Source organism: Eleginops maclovinus, chromosome 24, assembly GCF_036324505.1.
Source record: "Eleginops maclovinus isolate JMC-PN-2008 ecotype Puerto Natales chromosome 24, JC_Emac_rtc_rv5, whole genome shotgun sequence".
Classification (NCBI taxonomy): domain Eukaryota; kingdom Metazoa; phylum Chordata; class Actinopteri; order Perciformes; family Eleginopidae; genus Eleginops; species Eleginops maclovinus.
This window is the reverse complement of record NC_086372.1, coordinates 1,600,114-1,623,224: the sequence shown is the minus strand read 5'-3', so window position 1 is coordinate 1,623,224 and position 23,111 is coordinate 1,600,114. Positions and strand designations below refer to the sequence as shown.

General features: G+C 43.3%; 1 protein-coding gene across 3 annotated transcripts in view; it reads right to left on the bottom strand.

Moving 5' to 3' along the window:
• Positions 1-23,111, bottom strand: part of LOC134860627 (neural cell adhesion molecule 2-like) — a 183,058-nt gene that overhangs the window by 11,186 nt on the left and 148,761 nt on the right. For all 3 annotated transcript variants that reach the window (XM_063877391.1, XM_063877389.1, XM_063877390.1), the window contains exons 8-15: positions 22,023-22,168; positions 16,778-16,928; positions 14,821-15,008; positions 14,646-14,742; positions 13,653-13,826; positions 11,048-11,167; positions 9,877-9,998; positions 8,005-8,179 (exon numbers count right to left, since the gene is read on the bottom strand). In XM_063877391.1, coding sequence (XP_063733461.1) covers positions 8,005-8,179; positions 9,877-9,998; positions 11,048-11,167; positions 13,653-13,826; positions 14,646-14,742; positions 14,821-15,008; positions 16,778-16,928; positions 22,023-22,168 — 1,173 coding nt within the window. The remainder of the gene's footprint in view (positions 1-8,004; positions 8,180-9,876; positions 9,999-11,047; positions 11,168-13,652; positions 13,827-14,645; positions 14,743-14,820; positions 15,009-16,777; positions 16,929-22,022; positions 22,169-23,111) is intronic.

Sequence of the window (23,111 nt, the reverse complement as noted above, 5' to 3'; positions counted from 1 at the left end):
TGAAACATCCTCAAATTAAAGCTCACCGTCACAGTTTTCATTTCAAAATCCAGTGTGCCACATTTCCCACAGACACTGGAAGTTGTCACCGCGTGTCACAACCCCGAATGACTCTCATGTCGGCGACTTTGTTCCTGACTTAGCGCTGAGACGGCGGAGACTGGCAGCGAGTCAAAGACAGACGGAGCCAGGGAGAACCTCGTGGCAAGAGCAAGTCTAATTAAAACACTCCTGGATCCGGGGATGTGGGATTTGAAACAGGCAAGGCTAGATCAATATTTTCTAACCACTGCAGGCTACTGTTTTCCTCTCACCTTCTGAAAGTTTATCTGAGTTAATTTGCCCGCTAAAGCCACACATTCAGAGGCGTAAACAACACCTTCCCCCCCTGAAGCTCTCACACAAAAACAAAGAGAATCCAATCTCTATGCCACATCCTTTCCTTTCATAAAAGCCCTGAAAGCGTTCAAAGCGGGGTTTATAGTCTGGTATAATACATTTACCACATGGCAAATAATGGAGCAGTGTTAATAATCCAAATCAGGATACAGAAACACAAACATCTTCTGATTTAGGGATAGAAAATGTCCCAGAAACTCTTGGAGGAATGTCCAAAGTATTTAGTAATGCCCGGGTTCAGATTTATATCAAAAACTCTTCAGGCTGAAAGAGTGAAATCCATAAACATCAGACTCTCATCCGATAAGGAGTATTACCCAGAGTGCTTAGCGGCAGCCTGACAGTTTGAGGTTGGATTGATACGTTACACGCTTGTTAGGCTTCCTCATTACCTCCCAAAGTTTAGAAATAACTCCAAAAAGATCAGAGTTATACTGACATACATTAAGATAGAGAGGCTGAAGGTACATATCAATATTGGCAAACCAATTACTGATGTCAGCATGCATTATGGACTCGTTTCCCCTTTCCTGTAGTGTGTTATACAGGTTTTGGTGCATGTAAATGGTCTGCAAAGGCTAAAATCCATGTGTTTTAGAGGGTTAATCAAGCAGCACAGGCAGAATGAGAGAAATAAAGAGCCCTTTTGAACATTAAAGCGTGTAAACATAACACCGAATAGAATCTTCTGCAGAACATTTGTCAACCTTTTGTGCAGAATCATGCAATGTGCTTCTGTTTTTGAAGTACAAGAACATTTCATCCAGTGCTTTATTACTTTGTGAATAGATGTGCTGTAAGGATTGAAAAAGAAAAGCAATTTATAGTGTTTGAAAAATGTTCCCCCCTCATAAAATAGAAATAAAGACACATTCCTTCTCCAAGCAGATCAGATCACCAAGCGGCTTAACATCAAATGAAATGAACAGAAATGAAACGCAGCCAACGCGGTGTGTGACACGAGTCAAACTGTTGGAGCTGTAGCAGCCAAGGTGCCTTCGAACACCTGGCAGAAAAACCACATTTAGATATGAGGACAACAGGAGAAGAGAGGATGATATATTGCTGTTTTATTTTCTAGTATTCACTGATATGCAACACCTATGTCTGCAGGTGCTACAGCTGATTTATAATGCAAGAGTAATGAGGTCATTTCTGTACTGAAGGATCACCTGCTGTAATAACCCTCAGGTCACTGTGATAAATTGCAGCAGGGTTAAGGGTAAAGCTTCTCAGGGGATGTAAATACCATCGTACTGGTCATTTCCTACTCTCTTTGCTTGCTGGAAAAGTCCCTTTACACACCCTTTTGGGTGTATAAGGTGGGCTTATTGTCTTTAAATGCATGCAAGACTGTTGAGTTCTCTCTAATAGTGATTTAATAAACAGGTAAACAGTATCTTAGTCTGCTCTATCCGGCAGAAAATGGTGTATTAAACATATTTCTGCACATTGTAAAGCTCATAAATTAAATAATATAGCCGTTCTTAGGAGAGGAATACTCTTCTGTGTTTATTTATTAAATCAAAAGCAGGTTGCATTCTCAATTTAAGTCTGCAAGGAAGTGGAAATTGGTGTTATTCCATGTGGATAGGATATGAGGTAAATTTCTTTTATGTATTTTAGAGAGACCACCTTGGGACGGAGATTGCAAATGAGCTCGGGATATGAAATGCTGCAGTGTTGCTACACGCTTTCTACTGGTGCAACCGAGTGTAAAGTATATATGTATGAGTATTATGTTTTATTGCAGCTTTCCAATGTGCAAACATAAGTTTAGTACGTGCTCTGCATGGTAGAGTGTTTCCCTGTTTATTAAATCACTATTAGAGTCAGGGTTTGGTAGTAAGGCAAGAACACAGCAAAACAAGAGGTAGAGTAGTTTGAACAACAAGCAAGCTTTAATCCGCAAACCAGGGAACAAAACCAGGAGGTGCAGGAGCATGCATGGGGAAACACACAGGAGCATGCATGGGGAAACACACAGGAGCATGCATGGGGAAACACACAGGAGCATGCATGGGGAAACACACAGGAGCATGCATGGGGAAACACACAGGAGCATGCATGGGTTAAACACACAGGAGCATGCATGGGGAAACACACAGGAGCATGCATGGGGAAACACACAGGAGCATGCATGGGGTAAACACACAGGAGCATGCATGGGGAAACACCGACCCAACAAGCAGCACATGACTCTACAAACACAAGACAACACACAGCTGAAGGGGCAAGCAGACACACAAGGGCAACAGGTGATCACACAATCACTGGGAGACTAAAGACAGGAAGATCTACTACATATAAAACTAAAACACACCGTGATGAATAGAGAGACGTTGGGTTTGCTGTCTTGCCTTGTAGGCAAAGACAAAAGATTCATTGAAAGAGAAATGACTAATAGGTGTTAAAGTGAAGACAAGTGTTCCTCATAAAGTTGCAAGAAACTCTATTGTGCTCATATTTAAAGCTATCCTTTATATTGAAACTTCCATGGATGCCTTATTAAAGTGTGTTTCTCTACCCCTCGAGGAAATACCTCATTTCCTGCCTGTTTTAATACAAACTCTCCAACTCAGTGGCCATTAATTCCTATTTCCCTGCTCTATTAACCCTTTTACTGACTCCTCTGATTACTTGTTGATATATAGGCCCATTAGCAGGATGTGTGTGTGTGTGTGTGTGGCACCTGAAGCCATTCATATACATCTCACTGTGACAATACAAACTCATTAAGCCTGAGCAGAGATGGACTTTCCCTCCATCGGATGTGAGAGGAAGACACTCGATTAATGCCGACCCGACGGGTTGCATTGATTGGGAAGGGAGCTAATCTGCGGGGGGGATAAACATAATCATTTGTGGATGTGAGGGAGGGTTCTTCTTAAGTGCTGACTTTGGGAAAGTTTGCTTGAGGAGGCCCTCAGAGAGCGAGAGTTAAACACAATCATTAAGTCCTGCTTTGAAGGGTGAGCATGCGTCCGTCCTTGTGTCCATTTGCAAGAAGGAGGCCTTGATGTGACTCAAGTGCACTCAAAGAGGGACTGAGAAATCACGGGAAATTACTCCTAACTTAGAGGAATATGCACAGCCTTAACAATCAGCGTCAAAAAAATGAATCAAAAAGAACTTTGGGGTAATTGCTGCTGTCTGAGGTTATTAAAGGAGTGATGAAAGCATCTCTACCTTGATCTTTGGAGATGAAATTCAAGTTTAAAGTCATTTTTTATAGAAGAGCAAACTGCAATGACCCTCATTTTAAATGTCAGAATGATCAAAAAAGCCCCCAAAATCGAATCAGAACTTTCTGGTCTTTGTCACCAAACTTCATTCCTGATGTAGGTGTTTTTTGACTCGAGCAGTAGTCACTTTGTTGGACGCTGAATTATGAAAAAGGGACAGTATCTGGGTTAGTTGTTACACAGTTCATGCACCAAGGACATGTTTTTTGTGGCTGAACTACTTCAGATTTAAAATACCCAAAGCAATAGATGAAACATTCCAGGAGTGGAAACCCATCTCCATTATTTCCTTTTCTCCATTTTTTATGTTCATTTAGTTTGCTAACTGAGAATAAAGACCAGTCTGGAGTTATATTTTGGATTATTATTTAACAAGAGGTAGTTTTTGGAAACGGAGTTAATTATATTACAGGTTCGAAAATGTAAAATTACAATTAATCTCAAGCAATTAAAATGAGCACTACTCATCACACCACTAAAAGAAAAGGCGTCATTTTGCCTCATTCAATCAAATCTTGTACAGAAAAACACGGGTATGTTTTCAGAGCCTTCGCAAATACAAACAAAAACCAATTTCCGAATAATTATCTCTCAATTAATGAGGGATTTTAATCAGTGTATGGTGGATTTTTCAGGTGGAAGATTAATTAGCGTCAACAGAAACAGGTCTTCTGAAAAGGATAAGAAGGACTGCAGCTCTTTATGCTTAATATTCACCAGAATGGCCTTAAAAAACCCGCTTTGTTGCACAACTGCACCTGCTCTGTTTGCCTCTCAGCAGGAAGTCTGCCGCCTGCTCGTCTCGCTTATGATAAAATATTTACTACGTTGACAATGACATGTTAAGTACACGCTCCCCGGGAAACACAAGCTTTGTTCAATAAATAAATGAGCGAGGAAACGTGTAAACATCAGCGCTGATGTTGTGCGACTTCTGCAGCCTCTACTCTGGTGTAAGATGAGGGTTGTATTGTATATTTCACATAAATCAAACACCTGTATTAAAAAGGTCACAGTGATGTCATCTTTAGACCATATTTTCAGCTTTAATGTGAGTATTTTCAGCTTTAATGAGCACCACAGATGCCTCTTTGCTGCTTTCAAAGCCTTTCATTGGAAATAAAATTTATTCTGAAGAAGGTCAAACACTGTTTACTTGACTGACGGAACCTATATGAGGAAGTGTCTGTTGGTTATTTGATCTAAATGCACTAAGCTTACAGGTAATTTATTCAGAAAACCTGCAGGAAAATCCATGAGATGTATTCATTCTCTCGTAAAAAGACTATATATCTTAAATCGCATTAACAGATTAAATAACAGAAGTTACGGTCGTGCATATTTTTCATTACACCGCTGTAAAGAACAACAACTAGAAAATATATGAGCCAATTGATTAATGTAATGGACGGCTATAAACGTACTCATTTCCCGTTTAAACAGCTTGCATCACTTCCAGGAAAAGTTCGACTGCAGCTCACAGGAGAGGAGCGAACCCTTTCAGATTATTTATCCCGGCGCTTTGATGAGATTAGTGCAACGTTCCTCAAACTAAATCTATGACGACTGTTTAAATCAAAGCGTTTTATGGCACGCTTGACTGGAAGGAGAGGTGGAAGCCAAGGAAACCCAACAAAGCCAAACACAAGCACACTGCATCGAGACGCATTCAGATGCTTCTGCTCTGTTTTCCCTTTCCTGTAGTGTGTTAGATGCATGTAAATGGTCTGCAAAGGCTCAAATCTGGGAGGGAATTGCTCCTTAGCTTCTTTGACTTACACTATGATAGCTTTATGTCATGGCCATTCGTTTTAATAGCTATCAGGGAGGTTGCCAACCTTCCTTAATGGTAGCGTCCGCTCCTGTCAGGCCATTATGATGTCATGGCAACACCTTGTAAATGAGCTTTTTACCTTTCCGAGTCAAAATAAAGGTCGAGTGAATGCTGGGGAATAAATCGCGAGACAAAAAGTCAAGAGCATTGTCCTGGAGAGCGAAAAAAAGAAATCTGCTTTTAAACGACACAAAGCAAAAAGAGGGATTTAAAAATGTGAAAAGCAAAGATGTATCCGGACGAGAAAAAGGGTTTGGAGACGGTAAATTGAAAAGGAACCAAGGGCAGTGTTTCAATCAATGGAGGTTGTGCAGCCAAACTCAAATAGGATGGAGAGAAGTGTCTATTGAATTCACTCCCAATGCATTACACAAAGACAGAAGTGGATTTGGTTTGTGAGGGATCGAAGGCTCCTATACAGAGTGAGCATGTTTTATATGGTGGGAGGAGAACCATTGAGATGTTTCTACGATAAAGTTTGCAGGAAAAAGTCTTCCTCAATACCCAGTTTCATTCAGAGGAGCAGAATCCTTCTTCTGTCCACAATTTTTCAGAGATTATACGAATAAATGGATGTTTTTTGGCTTAAAAATAATAATAATATTGACCCCTTTTCTTAATGAAAATGTGCTCAACATTAACCAAGTGTAAATTGGTTTGGAAAAGGAGTCGTTTCAGAGTCCAGAAGTTAAAGACGTTTGAGCAAATAGACGAATGATTCTCCAACATCCCCCCCCACCTCCACCCCATAGCTGAAAAGCCGGGCTGTGTTACTCTTCCTCAAACAAACACATTAAGAGGAAATCGTTTTATCCCCACTGTCTCTCTCGGGCTCTTTCCCACCATGCACCACTGTGCGCTAACAAGAGAGGACAGCCAATCGAAGTGACCTGCCTTAAGCTACCCCCCTGCTCTGGCTTTCTGTTTGAAAAGCAGCACACACTCTCGCAGGCCATTTAGCTGGCGCCGTAATGACACAGGCAAACACTTGCTCGATCCAAAACAACACAAATGGACACGGTAACAGGCGGAGAGGAGAGCAGAGCCGCACCGAAACAGCCTCTCTTTGATTCCTTTCTCCACATATGTGAGGGGCTTCAGGGGGGAGAGTCACATCTATATCAACAATACCTGAACGTCCTTAACAGTGTGTTGCAGCTTAAGTGTAACAGGGTAGCATGCATACTTCAAAGCTCCTGCTCACGTGTACCGCATGCCCAAACAGCCTGCAGGACTTGGAAATGAAAAGCTTCCTGCACATCTAGACATTTCTTTTCTGCTACGTTAAGCACAACGCTCTCCATGGAAGGAGCAAGACTCAACAAGAACAACACGCTCCTCATGGGAATCATAACCCCGGCATAAGGACGACACGGAGCCAGAGCTGAGAGATGTGCTCTTGTGTGTGGAGCTGGAACTGCGTGTTGGTCTTGCAAAATGAGAAACGAGCCCGACTAGCAAAGCAGAATCGTTCTGGAGCTGAATTGCAAAGCAGCACCACGGGAGAAGCACACCACGAGGAAGAAAGAGGAAGAAGAGGTAGAAAAACAACAGCCTGCAGGTGTTTTCACTCCTGGTCTGTTGGGTTACTTTGAAGGGAACCCAGGTGTGATTGCACCATTTGTGCGGTCCATTTGAACAGGTGTGAATGAATCCTTAATGTCGACGTCAACACTGAGAACACATGAACAAGGAGAGTCCTGATTAAAGGCTTATTTTCTCATAATTTGTTCATCTTCAAGGTTAAAAAGGTTAAAAAATGGGGGAAAAAGTTTTGGAGGTCTAAAGAGGGAGAAACAAACAGTATTTCCTGTATATATTGAGGTCATTTTGCAGGATAAACCCCCTTAAACCTGGGAAATAAACCTTAAAGCTGAATAAAACTCTAAAAAAGGTGTTAATTCCTGCAAATATCTCCACTGACTTTCAACCCATGAAGTTCAATTAACTTGTATAAGCAGTACTACCCTAGCCTGTTAAAAAGTAAACGTAACTGCATGATGTGCTCCGAGGCTGTTGAGTTGCATTATGGGAAATCAATGATGCACTTGACCCTGTAACATTAAAGTCAGCTCGACCTCTGTAGCTCTGCTTTCTTTATTTCTATCTTTGGATGTTGTTGCTTTGTGCACCTTTACCTCCTCCTGCAGACGCATGGTGACAATGCAATGACCACGAGAGGTTTTCAGAGACGCTGCAGTGATGTTTCAAAGCAGGAAAATTTCCCGCTTTTTACTAGAAAACAACTTTTTCTCTCCAAGGAAACACCACTCACTCACACAGATATAAATCCCTTGCAGGAGAGGCAAAGGCAGCAGTTTCTCCACCGAGGCCGGCTTTATCGCCACGTTTACATCATGCTCTGCTGCTTTTGTTATCACCAATGCTATCCCTCTTTGCATCAGTATGATAAACACAACACAGTCTAGAAAATGCTCTTTCAAAACGCGTTTGCTAGAAGCATCGGTAAAGAGAAAGGAGATACATTGAAAAGACACATTAAGGTTTTCTTTGTCGTGTTTTTACCTGTAATGTCAGGTTTCTGTGGCATGAAGAACTGATAGAAGGTGGGCTCCGACAGGCCCTTGACATTGCGCGCCGTGATTTCCACCTCGTATCTCGTGTTCCACTGCAGCGGCTGCAGCATGGCGAAGTCGTTCATTCCCGGGACGAGCTTGGTCATCCACTGCTCCTCTTTATCCTGCGAGAGGGGAAGAAAAAAGGGGGAGGAGAAATGTAAAAAGCATGCCTCGAACCCCTTGAATCCAACTTCAATCTATGCTTTTCATTTCAGTCTGAGGAAAGTGTTGTTGCACGACTTTAAACAACAGTGGTGTTTCAGAGAGAAACTGCAATTCAAAATTGACTGGTGGTTTTGAAAACACCCACACTTGAAGAGGGTAAAAATAAAAGGTGTTTTTTCTGCAAGTTCACACAAGCTTCTCTGATATCTCTCGGCTCCTTTGTGCCCTTTTCTCTTTCCCACTTCCTTACACCCTTCCTCTGTCTTTGTCGATTTTAAACAAAGGATTAAAAAACCCTAGCCAAGAGCTGTGCCAAGTGTACTTACACTTCCTGCCTCCTTGGCACCTCCGTCCTCCCGATGTTGGAGGACAGAGTGTGCAAGATGTCAAGGTCCTGGGCTGTGAATGTATTTAACATTTGCCTGGATTGTCAAGTGACTATGATGGGTGTGTGTGTGTGTGTGTGTGTGTGTGTGTGTGTCTGTGTGTGTGTGTGTGTGTGTGTGTGTGTGTGTGTGTGAGTGTGTGTGTGTGTGTGTGTGTGTGTGTGTGTGTGTGTGTGTGAGTATGTGTGTGTGTGTGTGTGTGTGTGTGTGTGCATGTTTCGAGAGTAATCTGTTCCCAGCCTTTATGAAGCGCTTCCTGATGCCAGTGAAGGCAGCATGATTACTGGGGTGTGAAGCATCTGCCACTGGCTTCCTGCAACGGCCTTCAAAAGCCTCGCTGAGATTCCCTGACCCTCTGTTCCTCGGCGTGTTTTCATCGACGGCAGAATTATTTTAAAACCACTGTCACTTCCTCAACGAGACGGGGGAAAACGCCTGCTTGGACACATTAGCATTGGGGAGATAGGAGATTTGGACAAGCCTAAATCCACTTAGTCCTGCGGAGGGTTTTTGTACGAGTGCCATCTATTCTGCTTCCTGGCCTCCTCTCAGCAGCTCGCCTTATCTTGTGAGTTTAAGCTGCTTTTTTTGTGCCATTTTACACACACACACACACACACACACACACACACACACACACACACACACACACACACACACACACACACACACACACACACACACACACACACACACACACACACACACACACACACACACACACACACACACACACACACACACGAGCTACTCAAACGGATGAATGAATTTGGAGAGCCTGTGTGTGTGCTCTATTCAAAAACATGAATTGTAAGTGACACAAGGATAGAGAAAGTGAGATCGTCAAGCAGAACATTATTCATTTTGCCACCGACGCACTCAGCTCAATCGACGGCGACGGGAACCGTGGAGCTAGTGAGTCACACACACAATCACAGTGTCACATCCTGTCGCTACGGTCCTCTTTTTGTGAGGAACAATAACAGAGATGATCATAAGGACAACAAGTCCATCAGCAAAGCAGCAGTCCTTGAAGGAAGCATCGACTGAGCATACCACAAATAAAACCTGAAAACAGGGGTATCATTATATCAAATGAAGACAAGTGACACACTAAAAGTGCTAGGACACAGGGAGGACAAGCTAGTAATCCCAAAGCCTGGATATGCAGGATAACCCTGGTCTGGGAGGTATTTCGACTCAAAGAGCTGGATTCTGAGACCAGTCCTGACGCTTGCAGCCGTGTTTAAATACTCCAAAGTACTCACAGTCTTGTACTTGACGATGTACTCCACGATGGGCATCCCTCCGTCGTCCTGCTTGACCAGCCCCAGCCTGTAGGCCTTGCCCATACCTCTCTGCCCGTGCACCGCTGGAGGACTCGGCTCTCCTGGAGGACGAAACACCAAGAGGAGGCTCAGATGTGTGTGTGTGTGTGTGTGTGTGTGTGTGTGTGTGTGTGTGTGTGTGTGTGTGTGTGTGTGTGTGTGTGTGTGTGTGTGTGTGTGTGTGTGTGTGTGTGTGTGCATTCCCAAGAAGGAGAGCAGGTGGCACAGTGAGATATGAGATAAGGATGCAGTACAAGCAGAGGGAAGCTTTAAAGCTGAATTAAATTCATATTAGGAGGCGGCTCCCCCTGCCTGGCTGTAACTAATGTTGACTGCAGGTTCTTATTATTCACTGTATTTCGCTAATTGGGTATTCTTTCCAACATTCATTCTGGGTAGCTGAATTATATTAACTGTGGGAAATACTTTCTCCACGGCCTCGCCTAGATTTACTGCAATCCTCCGGCACCAGATTGCCAGGATAAATAAAATGCTTATCATAAAACCCCCCCTGCAGTATATAATTTTTAATGCAGCAGTTTTACATCCAGCCACACATTTGACAGGATCTTTTCCAAGCTCCAATAATCGGGATTCATATCGCTGAAATATGAGGGGATGTAACTATTTCATATATAAGCTTGTCAGAGTTTCATTAGACGGCAAATAGGAGTTTCACCGAGGTGCCGCTGCTTTGAATATATTAAATATGCACGTTTGTATTTTGTCCCACACAGCATCCTTATAATATTTGATTAAATCAGGACACAAATATCTTCGTATATTTATAAAAATGCACTTTTTATAGAAGTTTTATCTGTTTTTCAACTTTTGTGTCAGGTGCTAATGAGTTGAGAGGCTCTTACTTTGAAGGATGTGTCAGGAAAGTAGCTGTGTGTAAGGGTTAGATCATATCAACATGTATTCAAATGCTAGAATATGCCAATAAGTAACAATAAATTGCTATAAAGTCACTGAAGTAATGGATGAAGTTATAATGACAGGTAAAGTCCCTTTTGTGCTGCATGCTAACGAGCTGAGAAGCTCTTATTTTGAAGGATGTGTCGGGGAACAAGATGTGTGTGCAGGGTTAAATGGACGGTGGACTTACGGATAGGTAAAGTCTGGAAGCTCTCCGTGTGGCTGAACTCGCCCTGACCCTTCCCGTTGACAGCTGCCACTCGAACCTCGTACGTGGTGTTGGGCTCCAGCCCCGTCAGCACCACCGTCGCTGTGGGGACAGAGGGGCAGAGGTCATGACACCTGGACACATGTGGGGGCCATCAATCATGCAGATGGAAGTGCGGATCATTCAATTAAGAGAGGGAGGAGAAGAGCAGGAATAAACAGCCAGGATGCACTTCTCCTCATACTTGTGCTATGCTAAATGTCAAACTAACCAGATCCATTACTCCAATGAAGGTCTCATATTTATTCCGTACCTCCATCATAAAGTCAAGCTTGATTCCCATTGGCTGTTTTTGCCCAAAGGAAAATCCTTATAATAAAAGATGCAACTTGTAAAAGCAGTAAAAGAATCATAATAAATACTATGTGAGAAGCTTATTTGTATGTGAATATATGACATGTTTACAGTCTCAAAAACCTCGTTAATAGCCTCCTTTAATTGGCAGTGAATTAAAAAACGGGAATATGAGAGACCTCGTAGACGATGAGACTGGACTGACCCCTCCCCACCACCTTCAACATCTGTTTAGACTGGCTGTTAATTGATTGATGATCATACTATAACTCAGATTGAGTATTAGAAAAAACCACATTTCAGATTCAGATCCTCTGAGTCCATCCCCCTCAGTGTTCGGAGAGGCAGCGGTGCTTTAATGAGCCTGAGGGAAAGTTGTTGTTTTTTGTCCGACTGCACAAATGAAATACTTGAATAGTAATAGGTGCTTCTGCAGTTCTTTAATCCGGGAACTGATAACAAATTCTGCAATTTGCGGCGGCGCTAGGGTTACTTGCCAGCTATAAACAGACATTTCAATTTGGACGAAAAGCATTCAAATGAAATTAGTCCAGGCGTCTCATTAAAGTGGAGGGTTTATTGTGAGGATCTTCTGCTGAACTGGCTTCTGTGGGTATCGGATGCCTCTTGTAAATAGTCTGTCTAAATATTTCATTTATATAATGCAGAATAATCAGCGGAAATGTTCTAAAGGAAGTTGATTTATCCAGTTCTGCTCCTGATGTTTCCTCCCTTTTGTCTTCTTAAGAGTTCATTTATGCTCCTTTTCAGGTTCATAATAGTGTTTTTTGTCTTGTTTTGATGCTTTGATGTTCAAAAAGGTAGGGATTTTAACCCTTGCAGACCGTTTACATGCACCAAAACCCTTAATTACACCTTACAGGAAAGGGAAAACCCCGTAAAGCATAACAGGGCCTCTTCAGTATTCCCCTCCCTGCATCTACATATTGTAAATGAGTCTAAAATGAGGGATATTAGCGAGACACCCTTCAGGTTGTCCGTCCTTCACCTCACAGTGTACAGGCTCAGAAATCAATTGGTAAAGCATCAGAGGAGGAAGAGGAGGAGGAGGAGTGTTTTCTAGCTCGGTCATGGTCTGGATCCCTCCCCACGAGGTGTCCCAGGTTTGTCAATAACCCAACATCGTCTCAGGCCGAGGCTTTAGAGGAGCGCATGGCAGATCATGTGATACAGCTGCTGGTATCCAAACAGAAAATGCTGGGAAAAGTTTGAATTTAATCTAACTTTTCAAACTGTGTGACAAATTGACTTATCTACATTTCTATGTGTCGTTGTAGAACGGGATGATTGAATATAATAAATGAAGGCTTTAAAGATTAAAACATCAATTAAGAAAGATTGTTTGAGATTGAATCACTCAAGTAAAGTGTGTTCAGTTTAGTTTCAATTGATTTAAATGTCACAATATTTTACTTTTTGCAGAAGTTCACCAGTCATGACCAGTGCCACCACTAGGAAATCTATTCTGTGTGTAAATGAGATGTCTTTTTGAGATAAAATCCAGAACATTTGGGAAATCAGACGCTTTAATCGGTTTTAAAATAAGGTTTTTATGGACATTTATGGATATGTTTACCCTAACTATAACTAGTAAAAGCACAGTTTAGAAGTTCTCTGTCACAAGTTAAAGTCCTGCATTCAATTATTTTAACATACAAAAGTATTGGCATCAAAAATATACCTGAAGTTCACAAAATAAAAGTAGACTTTTGGGAATAATGTGTATTTTATTGCTTGATTTTGTGTGAATCATATTACTTTTGCAGCTGGTAAACGTGGAGTTAATGTAAGCACTTCATCATTCATAAATCGATTTATACAAACGTATGTTGTCTAACAAATATAAAAAGTAAAATACTTGTTTCCAAACTGAAGTGGAGTAGAGGTATAAAGTACATAAAGTACCGTAAATGTGTACTTGTTCCTAGTTCTTGAGTAAATGTGCTTTCACAATCTTTCTGACACGGTTTACAGTGTCCTTTTTTTTCATCCGATGGGCAATAAAGTGTGTGATTACATTTTTTTATCACTTGTACTGATCACGTCTCTAACCCCCCCCCTCATGTACACTGTGTTAACAAACATAAAGGAAATGAGCTTCTTCCATGAAAGGAGCTGAGCATGCACAATAACAACATGCGGTGCATAATGAGGCCCACTAAACATTTACTACCCAAAAAGGTGATTACAATAATATATATTTCCCACTCACTCTGGATGCTGTGCGACTTGACGTCCCTCCACTCCTGCGAGCCCACCTCCTTGTACTGGACCAGGTAGTAGCTGATGGGAACGCCGCCGTGCGAGTCGGGCTTCATGAAGGTGACGGTGGCGAGGCGCTGGGAGACAGCGGAGAGACGCACCGAGTAGGGATTCGATGGGACATCTGGAGGAGGAGGAATCAACACTGTTTGCATGCTTGAATGTTCCCTACAGGAGCAGCTAGTGAGGACATCAACGCATTGCAAGCTTTAATTGCACATAGCTAAAGATATGCGTCCCAGCTTTCAGAGTGATTTCAAACTATCCATATGCATCTCACGGTAGTAACTATACATGCACCTTCAATCTAAAAGCTCACTGTCCATACCTATTACATCTCCTACATCAAACCTGCATGCATATTCCACTGAAAACCAAAGCCTGAAGGCAATATTCACAGAAAGATATGTCTAGCGGTTTGTACTCAAGGTCCATTTTGGAGGCCGTGTGCAAAGAAGTGAGTCACTGCAGCTGAGTGTGTGTGTGTGTGTATGCGTGTGTGTTTGTGTGTTTGTGTGTGTGTGTGTGTATGTGTGTGTGTGTGTGTGTGTGTGAGAACAACTGCTACATTGTTCCCTGCAGGAATACATGTTAGGTCAGCTTTTTGCTCACTTCTTTTCTCCTTAGCCCGAGCAGTTTAATCTGCACTAAGGATAATTGGACGGCACTGTTGTGTATTAGCCTACTCCACCGTAAATTAGGGGGTACTTCAGTAAATAGCGAGGGGTATGGTAAATCAGCTGGCTCTATTTGAGATTAGGACCGGGCTGAATAGGGGGGTCGGGAGCTGTAGAGGTATTTATCTTCCTGAGAATTTCAAATAAAGCTATTGCCATTAGTGGAGAGGTAGAGTTACAAAGTCCTTGAGCACTGTGAGAGTGTTCGGGGGGGTCGGGGATCACACACCTTACTAATACATCAGGTAAAGGGCCTGCACACTCACCTGCCTGGGCCAGGATGAACTCCTGGTATCGGACCCCGATGTTGTTCCTGGCTGTGCAGTTGTAGCGGCCAAAGTCCCTGTCGGACATAGGAGTCACCTGGAAGGGGAAAATATGATATTTATAACAGATCTATTTTGCTTCTGCCCTGCAAAAAAGTAGTGCACTTGTACCCACCTCCAGCACAGACTTGCCCGCCCCACTGTGCACCCTGGTGTTGGCCGTGCCCTCTGCAGAGATGGTGAAGCGCTCTCTCCTCCACAGCATGGTGGCCGGCGGGTTGGACATCACGTCGCAGCTGATGTTCACCGGGTTCCCCTCCCACGAGTAAAAGATGGTGTGGTTGGTCAGGAACTTTGGTATATCTGTCAAACAACAAACAAGGCTTTCATCTCACACTCTTGCCTCGTTTCTGTGGCAGCTTGTTGTGCTTTTAAAATAAGACTGTGCTTTTAAAAGTAATCGCTGGTGTGTGGGGGAATTAGGCGGCAGCCAATTAAACCCTCGAATCAAAGGTGAAGCATGATCAAAGACATAAAACGGCTTGCTGAGGCTTAACCCGCACAGAGACGCATTTCATTAACCCTTCTAAAAACTGCCTGTGCAATGTTAAAAAGAACAACTTAATTGAAGCCATTGCACGTCGGAGGGGGGTTACCTCCGTAACAATCATCTCCCCGAAAATAAAAATAAAGGATGCAAACAGAAGCTCATTTGCCCCGGTGAATATGAAGGGCAGTAATGGACGACTGTGGATTCTCTGCGGCCCAGTCAGAGAGGCATTATGGGTGTTTTATGCTCGCTTGCAGGATTCCATTAAAGAGATTGATGCCTGGCTCTCTGTCACAGCCGTTCTCCCCCCACAGCCGGCAGTGACTTAGTAAATGAGTTCATTAGTTTGGTGGCTCAGCCTCCGACACACTCTCCCTGCAGAGCGGGAGTCAGCTCACAGCGGCTCTACTTCACGGATGCATGTAAGGATATCCGTGAATATGTAAAACCAAAATGTCAACTCTTCAAAAAAACTATGCTTAACACAGAAACCCCCCGAAAGTCACCCCAGTCAGATGAGGAGAAAATTGGTTTCCACATGACAGCAGAGATGCATCCTCTGTCTCTCTGAGTATATGTGTTTGTTCGCCCTCTGTCTGTGTAGTTCCTCTGAGCTTCAAGGTGTAAGTGCTGCTACCCCGAAAAGAAAAAGCACTTTCCATCGGCTCTCATAATGAACGTAATAATTCCGAGGCCAAAATGGAGATATTTGCTTCAGAGCTCATTAGGCAGGGGATAGCCCGCCCCGAATAACCCCCCAAACAACCAGCATAGAGGAATGGGTGCTATCAGGGGGAACCAGGGGATCTGTCAGCGGGGGAAAACCAACGGCGACGACGCATGATATCCTCTCACTAATTAACCCTTCTGAAGGCTGTGTGTGTGTGAGTTTCTTTATTAGAATATAATGAACTTCTGGGAGAAAAACAACCACAGAGCGAGACAGAGTTATTATGACTGAGTTGAACTTTTGCACTCTGCAGGCTGCACGTGTTAGCCTTTAATGTGTGTTTCATTTCCACATTAAGGATCTGATCGCACTAATGGAAGATGTGGAGGAGGTGCTGGTCAACAGGGCCTCATTGTCTTAGTCATTTAGAACACAGACAATGATGCATGTCTTGCAACCGCTGACATCTAAATGAACTTGGAAATGTTCTTTTGATGGAGACAATTGTGGAATTTGTGGAGGTTTTTATATCTTGATAAGTCATTATTCCGAAAATCATAAATGCAGTCATATTATTACCCAAGAAATTACAAATATATTTCATTAAACTGAAAGTCTTATCCAATTCTTGCCCAAGGACACATCGACATCTTGACTTGAGGAGCTGGGGATCGAACCCCTGACCCTCTGATTGGTAGATGCTCATTCTCCCCCTGAGCCACCGCCGCCCAGATGCATTCATCAGCGTTTTTCAGAAAGCAAACATGAGATTTGTATTAAATTTTTATGTAGTTTGGACGTGCACAGGTGTTTTCAGTTCACTTAGGACAGTAGTAACAACTGTGTGTGTGTGTGTGTGTGTGTGTGTGTGTGTGTGTGTGTGTGTGTGTGATCAGGACAATCAATACTCACACTCGATATCCAGGAACATGCTCTTCTCATGGCCTCCAATCCGGCTCAGCGCTTCGCAGTCAAACCGACCCAGATCCGTGAGCCTCACGCCGCTGATGGTCAACACTGACTTCCCGTGACGTCCGCGGACTTCAAAGCGTCCGTCCTGACTCTGCACACACACACACACACACACACACACACACACACACACACACACACACACACACACACACACACACACACACACACACACACACACACACACACACACACACACACACACACACACACACACACACACACAAAAACAATGTATTTAAAAGTTCTTCACCACTGCATGAGGAGAAATCTTTGCCTTTGAGGCAGCGAGCAAGAAAAGGTGGGAAATTGCAGCTCTGAGGTTCATTTATAGAGATGCTTGGGTGATGGGGAATTGGCATTCACATCCCTATAATTTCCACACAGTTATTGCCCTTAATAAGTGGTTTGAGCTCTGAAATTCTGATACAAATCACCCTAAACACAGCATTTGTCGGTTGAAAGAGAGCAGCTAATCAGAGAGACCTGGGGAACTGAACATAAAGATTATAGCGCATATGTATAATAAGGCAATTTGTGACGGCTGTACTTGCAGGTCCTTGCATCCACTTTTAGTTGGTATTTTAATTTCTATTATTTATTTATTTTCATATTGTTTTATTTATTAATTTTATAAGATTTATACATTTTTATTTACACTTATTCATTTAATACTTTGAATTGCTACATCCACTTTCAATCTTTTTTATTCTCATTATTTATTTGTTTTTTATTAGTTGTTCTATTTATTTATTTAATAGGTTTTAATATTTTATTGTATTTTTTTATTGCATGCTGAGCACCTTGAGCTGCACCTATGAAGGCATGAAAGCAGACCCTTTTGCCGGGTAATTCACAGAAACTTCCTCAACTCTGTGCGACTGAATGTTGGCCCCTTGATCCACGCTGACCCCCCTCGGAGGCCATTGTCACTCCTCACACAGAGAGGGGGTTAATGCAATAAACTGCCGATTTATTACAAGGTCATTACGTCTGTATGAAGACAGATGGTATCACTGTGAAGCCACGGGTCAATTACTGCAGACGAGGCTATCACTCCAGTAATCGACATTCTCTCGTAATGAGAAAAAACAGCCCGGGAGCATCCTGGCTCCAGACCCTATACAGACTGCTACCTCACAGATAACCCCCGTCACCCCCCGAGAAACTACTTTCCAGAGGTCCTGCCCTCGCTGCATTCATAGTAGCAGCTGGGTTTCTATTTTGATTGCAAGTCAGCACAGATACACTGGGAAAAACACTTTCAAACAATGCCTTTATATATTACAATTCTGTTCTTATGAACCGTTTATAAATATACATCCTTTTCTCTTCATGCAGAGTAGTGTTTGCATCCCCAAAACAATCTAAATCCTGCTTCAGTGTGTCCCCCTCATCATAAATGTGTATTGTAGTTGCTTTGACTTCCCCCTTTTCTGCCGGAGACGAGTCACCGCCATGAATAGGAAACACAGTTTGAGTTGAGTTCTTCTTATTATTCATAGAGTCGGAGAGTGCCGTGGGGTATCTTCTATGTAAGTACCGACCAAACGGCACATGGCATGCATTAGGGTGGCAATCTATCCTGGGCTATTGAAGCCTTTTTGAGCAAAAGGAAATATGGATATCAGTGCAAGAAGCAACATATCATGATTGGAATAGAACTGCTGTAATGGATCTGCTGCTGTTATCTGTACAGCAGCATGAATTCACCTGAGGAGGGGACATACGCTTGTTGGCTATACAACAGAGATATTCCTACAATTGTGTATCATAATCAGGACTTCTTGATGCTTGCTTTCCCCCACATTGCTGCTCTCTAATAGTCAATTAAATCCACTTAATTTAACAGCTTTAAAAGTGCAAAAATAGAAGACAAGTTATTTAGCTCGAGGCCAGGGAGTAGATGTAGGATTGCACTCAAATGACTTGTGCCTAATAAAGGAACAAGAACTAAAAAAAAGCAAAGCATGGGAATCAAATCAGGCTCCAAGTAAGCCTATATAAGACAGCAATATCCCACAATGCATTGGGATTCGTTCTGTATAAGCAGCTGATTTTTTGTATGCACTATCCTGAATATACAGGATACAGGAAAAGCTACATGGTGCTGCAGTAGATCTGTACCATCACCTCCGTAATTATGTATGATGCTACATTTGCTGCAGGATCCAGGTAGCTTAGCTTAGCTTAGCACAAAGACAGGAAACAGCTCTAGCTGCACCTCTAAAGCTCACTCATTACCATGCTATCTTATTAGTGTCTTAGTCTCTCTGTGAGGATCCGCTCTTCCTGCAAAGAAGTGAAAATATTGCTCTTCTTTTGACTTGAACCCCCAGAGCATTGTGTATGTGCTCATATATGCTTGTGTATGTATGCACATTAATAAAAGTGAGTGTTAGTTTGTACACCTCTGCTATAGATTCCCCGGTAAATCAATGCACATCCAGCCCTCTTCTAATGCCCTCCCTGCCTCTGCTAATCCTCATTATGAGTCTAAGCCCCTCTTCTGAATCGCAGCCTCCTTTATGTTGTCGCTTGTAGTCTGCTGCGGCATTATCCTGTTTCAGAATGGCTTATCTGTGCTCTTATCATCGCCGTACTATCAACCGATGAGGTGAAGCAGCTTTTCAGAGGCTCGGTTCTGGTGTCTTTGTGCTGCCGCTGCACACTCTGCTTGTTTGGCTGAGGTCAATAGGATTGGGAGAGTGTGTGTTGAATAGGAATGTGCCGGAGAGGAGGAGGACAGCGGGAGGATATCTTCCAGGATGGAGCTTCTGAGTCAGGAAATTACTCGCTAACCCCCCCGTTCTTCTACCGACTGACAGGGTCTGTCTAGAGACAAACTCAGCCCCCCAAAGCACAGCCTGTTTGATATGCAGCTCAGTCAAACGACACGGCGAGCAGCCAGACGTGAACACAACTGCGGGCACACTCATGGACACACACTCACACACTCTGTAAACACGTGACAGGGAGATAAAAGGCGAATAAATGAGGAAGTAGAGGAGGAGATGAAAGGAAGCAGGTAGGCGAAAGGAGGGCGGAAACATATGATCCGTGAGACTTGTGTGTACAGTGAACACGGGAAGATGGAAGATGAATCTAGAATGCCATTTCTCGATCGGGATCCTGGAGATGTGTGTTATTTCTGCCAGGAGTGCTGGAATATTTTCAGATATTAAAGCTGCAAATGTCAGGCTAATTCTGTCGAGCTCAATTCAAACAGTTTGGGTTGAATGCGGCGGGGTGATTACAGTATCACCAAACAGCAAAATGACATTTAATGACGGCTTGGAGGCCAACGAGGTAACAGCAAAACCCCGGCGCTGAACATGACTATTATCAGAGGGATTTCCCATGCTGTGTGCAATCATTGTGACCAGGTGTCAAATGGAGAAAATAAACAATAATCTCGATGGGTGGGGGGGTGTGTCAGTCGCTCTGAATGAACAGAGACTACAATGCACTATGCTAACCTTGCTCCTACTGTAGGCGAAACAATACCCTCACGACCCAGATCCTACCTCGCCTCATAATTAAATTCCAGCAACTGCCTCCCATTATGTTCTCTTACCCAGGGTCGAGGTGTTAGTCGGCAAAGAATGAGAGGACTGGAGGCAGCATTATGCACTGAGTAAAACTAAGCCCTCTGAAGCTTAATGTCTCTCAACAAGAGGAGTGTGTGCCGACTGGATATGCAGATTGGAGAGCAAATTGAGAGAGGAACATCCTGCCTTAAACCTAAATGACTGCGGCCATCCATCACGCTTCGCGCCGCTCCAGCCGTGTTTGTCTTTGCGTGCGTTTAGGTGTGTTGGTTTGCACTACGCATTTCCATAATTGCATTTGCTGCGGGAAGAGAAGCACTTACTCTCATTTTCGGCCGTGATTTATCAAGCCGAGCGATTCGAGCCAATGCACACGTTCATTTATCTCGCCGATGACCTTTTTTCCCCCGGCAGAAAGAACGGCTGCCATCTTTGTTTTTTGTGCAAAAAGCTTCTCCTTGTCAGGGAAGCTGCGATGGAAGTGAATATGGTTTTGACATTGATGGCACAGAGGCGTTCAAGAATAATTACTTTTCCGCCAAAATGCGGATGCAGCTCATTCAATTTCTGATTTGTGAGGCTGCTCTCACGGGGCCAAGTGAATAATGGATAGTGAGAGACAAACAGAGTCTCAGTGTCTTTTCAATTTCTTAAGTTGTATAGTCAAATGTAGGTGAAAAGCAAGAGTTTAAATGGAAAGCGTTAACGTTTGCCCTGAAAAACTTCAAGGTTCTTCCTCGTCTTTGTGCCGGGAGTTAATCAAAACAAATGTGCGCTCTGATTTCCCTTGAGATGTTAATCACAGCGATGATTTAAACTCACTGTAGATCCATGCACCAAGGTGAGTGTACATGCACACTGCAGCTTTAGCATAGGGAAGCTAATGCACATTGTGAGCTCCACACTCAGGAAAGGATCAATCATAAACTCCTGAAAACAAACATCAAGGCATCTGCTTTCTGACAGCCCGTGTGCAGCACTGCTAGCAATAAATGACTAATTGCATCATTTCATGTATGGCAGATGGGAATAATTATGCCTGCTTTTATTTTTATGAGCGCGTATACAAGTAATTACCTGGTAATGTCGGCTATTTTCTTTTAGTACTGGACCGGTATGAGCACAAACAGTCCAGTGTTTCCTACATAAATAAACACTGTGACATCTTAATGGTTACCATAAGAACAAAAACATCTTATATTGTTTTCGTTGGAACGCGTGACACCCTTTTTTGGTCGTTTTAAGCGCTAGTCGCTGCGAGTCGAAGTGACTTTAGGGCACATTTGTTTTATCAGAAGCTCATTAGTGAAGCTTGTTGACAACGGACGAAAACAGGGCTGCTTTTTTAGAGTTATTTGAAGTTGGTATTTGGTTTTCACTACAGAGAGAAATGGCACATTCAAAAGATACAATGCAAAAGCCCTACCATCGTATTATGTATATGACCTTCAGGATGAATCAAATAAAGTTTGCATGCTGGTAAAATAAACAGGAGGTAGATGCATGAGTAAACCACCTGTAGTATACACTAACAGACCATAATACATATCCCAGAAGCCCAAGCGTACAGCCTCAGTGCTGTATGATGGTGCATGAATACACACAGACCCAGATGGACTTCCTGGCATAGCTACCTTGTCTCCGTCCACGAAGGACTGCCCGTCGCTGGCTCTCTTCCAGGAGATGTCGGGCAGCGGCTCGCCCTCCGCCACGCAGGAGATCATGGCAGCGCTGCCCTCTACGGCGGTCACGTTCTTCAGCTGGGTGATGTGGGGCTGGACTGCGGGGCCACCGGAGAACATAGGGGGGAAGGAGGAAGAGAAGAAAGAAATTAGATTAGCGAGATTAAAGTGAAAGGTGGGAGTGAGTAAAGCGGGAGAGAAACTGTCAAAGATGTAACTCATGAGGGAGGGGAAATGAAGGCTATGCCACAGGGGTTTAAACACAGAGCTGATGCATGACTTTGGTACTGACAGTCCAGGCCAAGATCATTTATACACTGCAGTGGAGCTCCGCAGTTTTGTCGTAGCGGGGAAGCACGCCCTCTGGCCTGGATGACAACACAAACCTGACTCTGCTGAAGTTTTAAAGCTCCTTCTGTTGTGTTAAATACATAAAGAGTTTCTGTCTGGAAGTTTTCCTCATCCAGAGCGGCGTGAATAGCTTTCGGTAAGTGCTCCACGCTCGCCTCCTCCTGATAAGATGCTCCAAGCAAGCCCTGAAACCCCCATGCATGTCAAGGGCAAAGAGCATGTCACATGAATCATGGATTGCCTCCAACACACACACAGTGCACATAAGTCCTTAACAGGGTGCTTGCAAAGTAGCATGGCATACAATCCAAAAGGGAAAGAGTAGTGAATGGAAAGTAGTGAGTACTGTGCTGGAGGCTTTTAACACCGCCCAGGGGGATCTGAGGAGTGTTGGCAATTTCACATGGCTTCAACCTCCGGCTGGAGAAGCCTTCTCCGGGGATTTGGTGAGCTTGTCAAAACATTGGGTCTCACACACACACACATATTTTATTACTTTACCTACAAGCGGCTCTCTGAGGATGGATCAGTGTTCCAGAACAGAACAGACGCATCCCTAACCAATGGAAAGTAATCAGCTTACAAACTATGAAATAAAAGCTATTTTTAGATGTCTTTTTCGATTATTTACACACAATAAGCGGACACAATACACACGAGTCCTGATGTCTGTTATTTTCCAGAAACAAG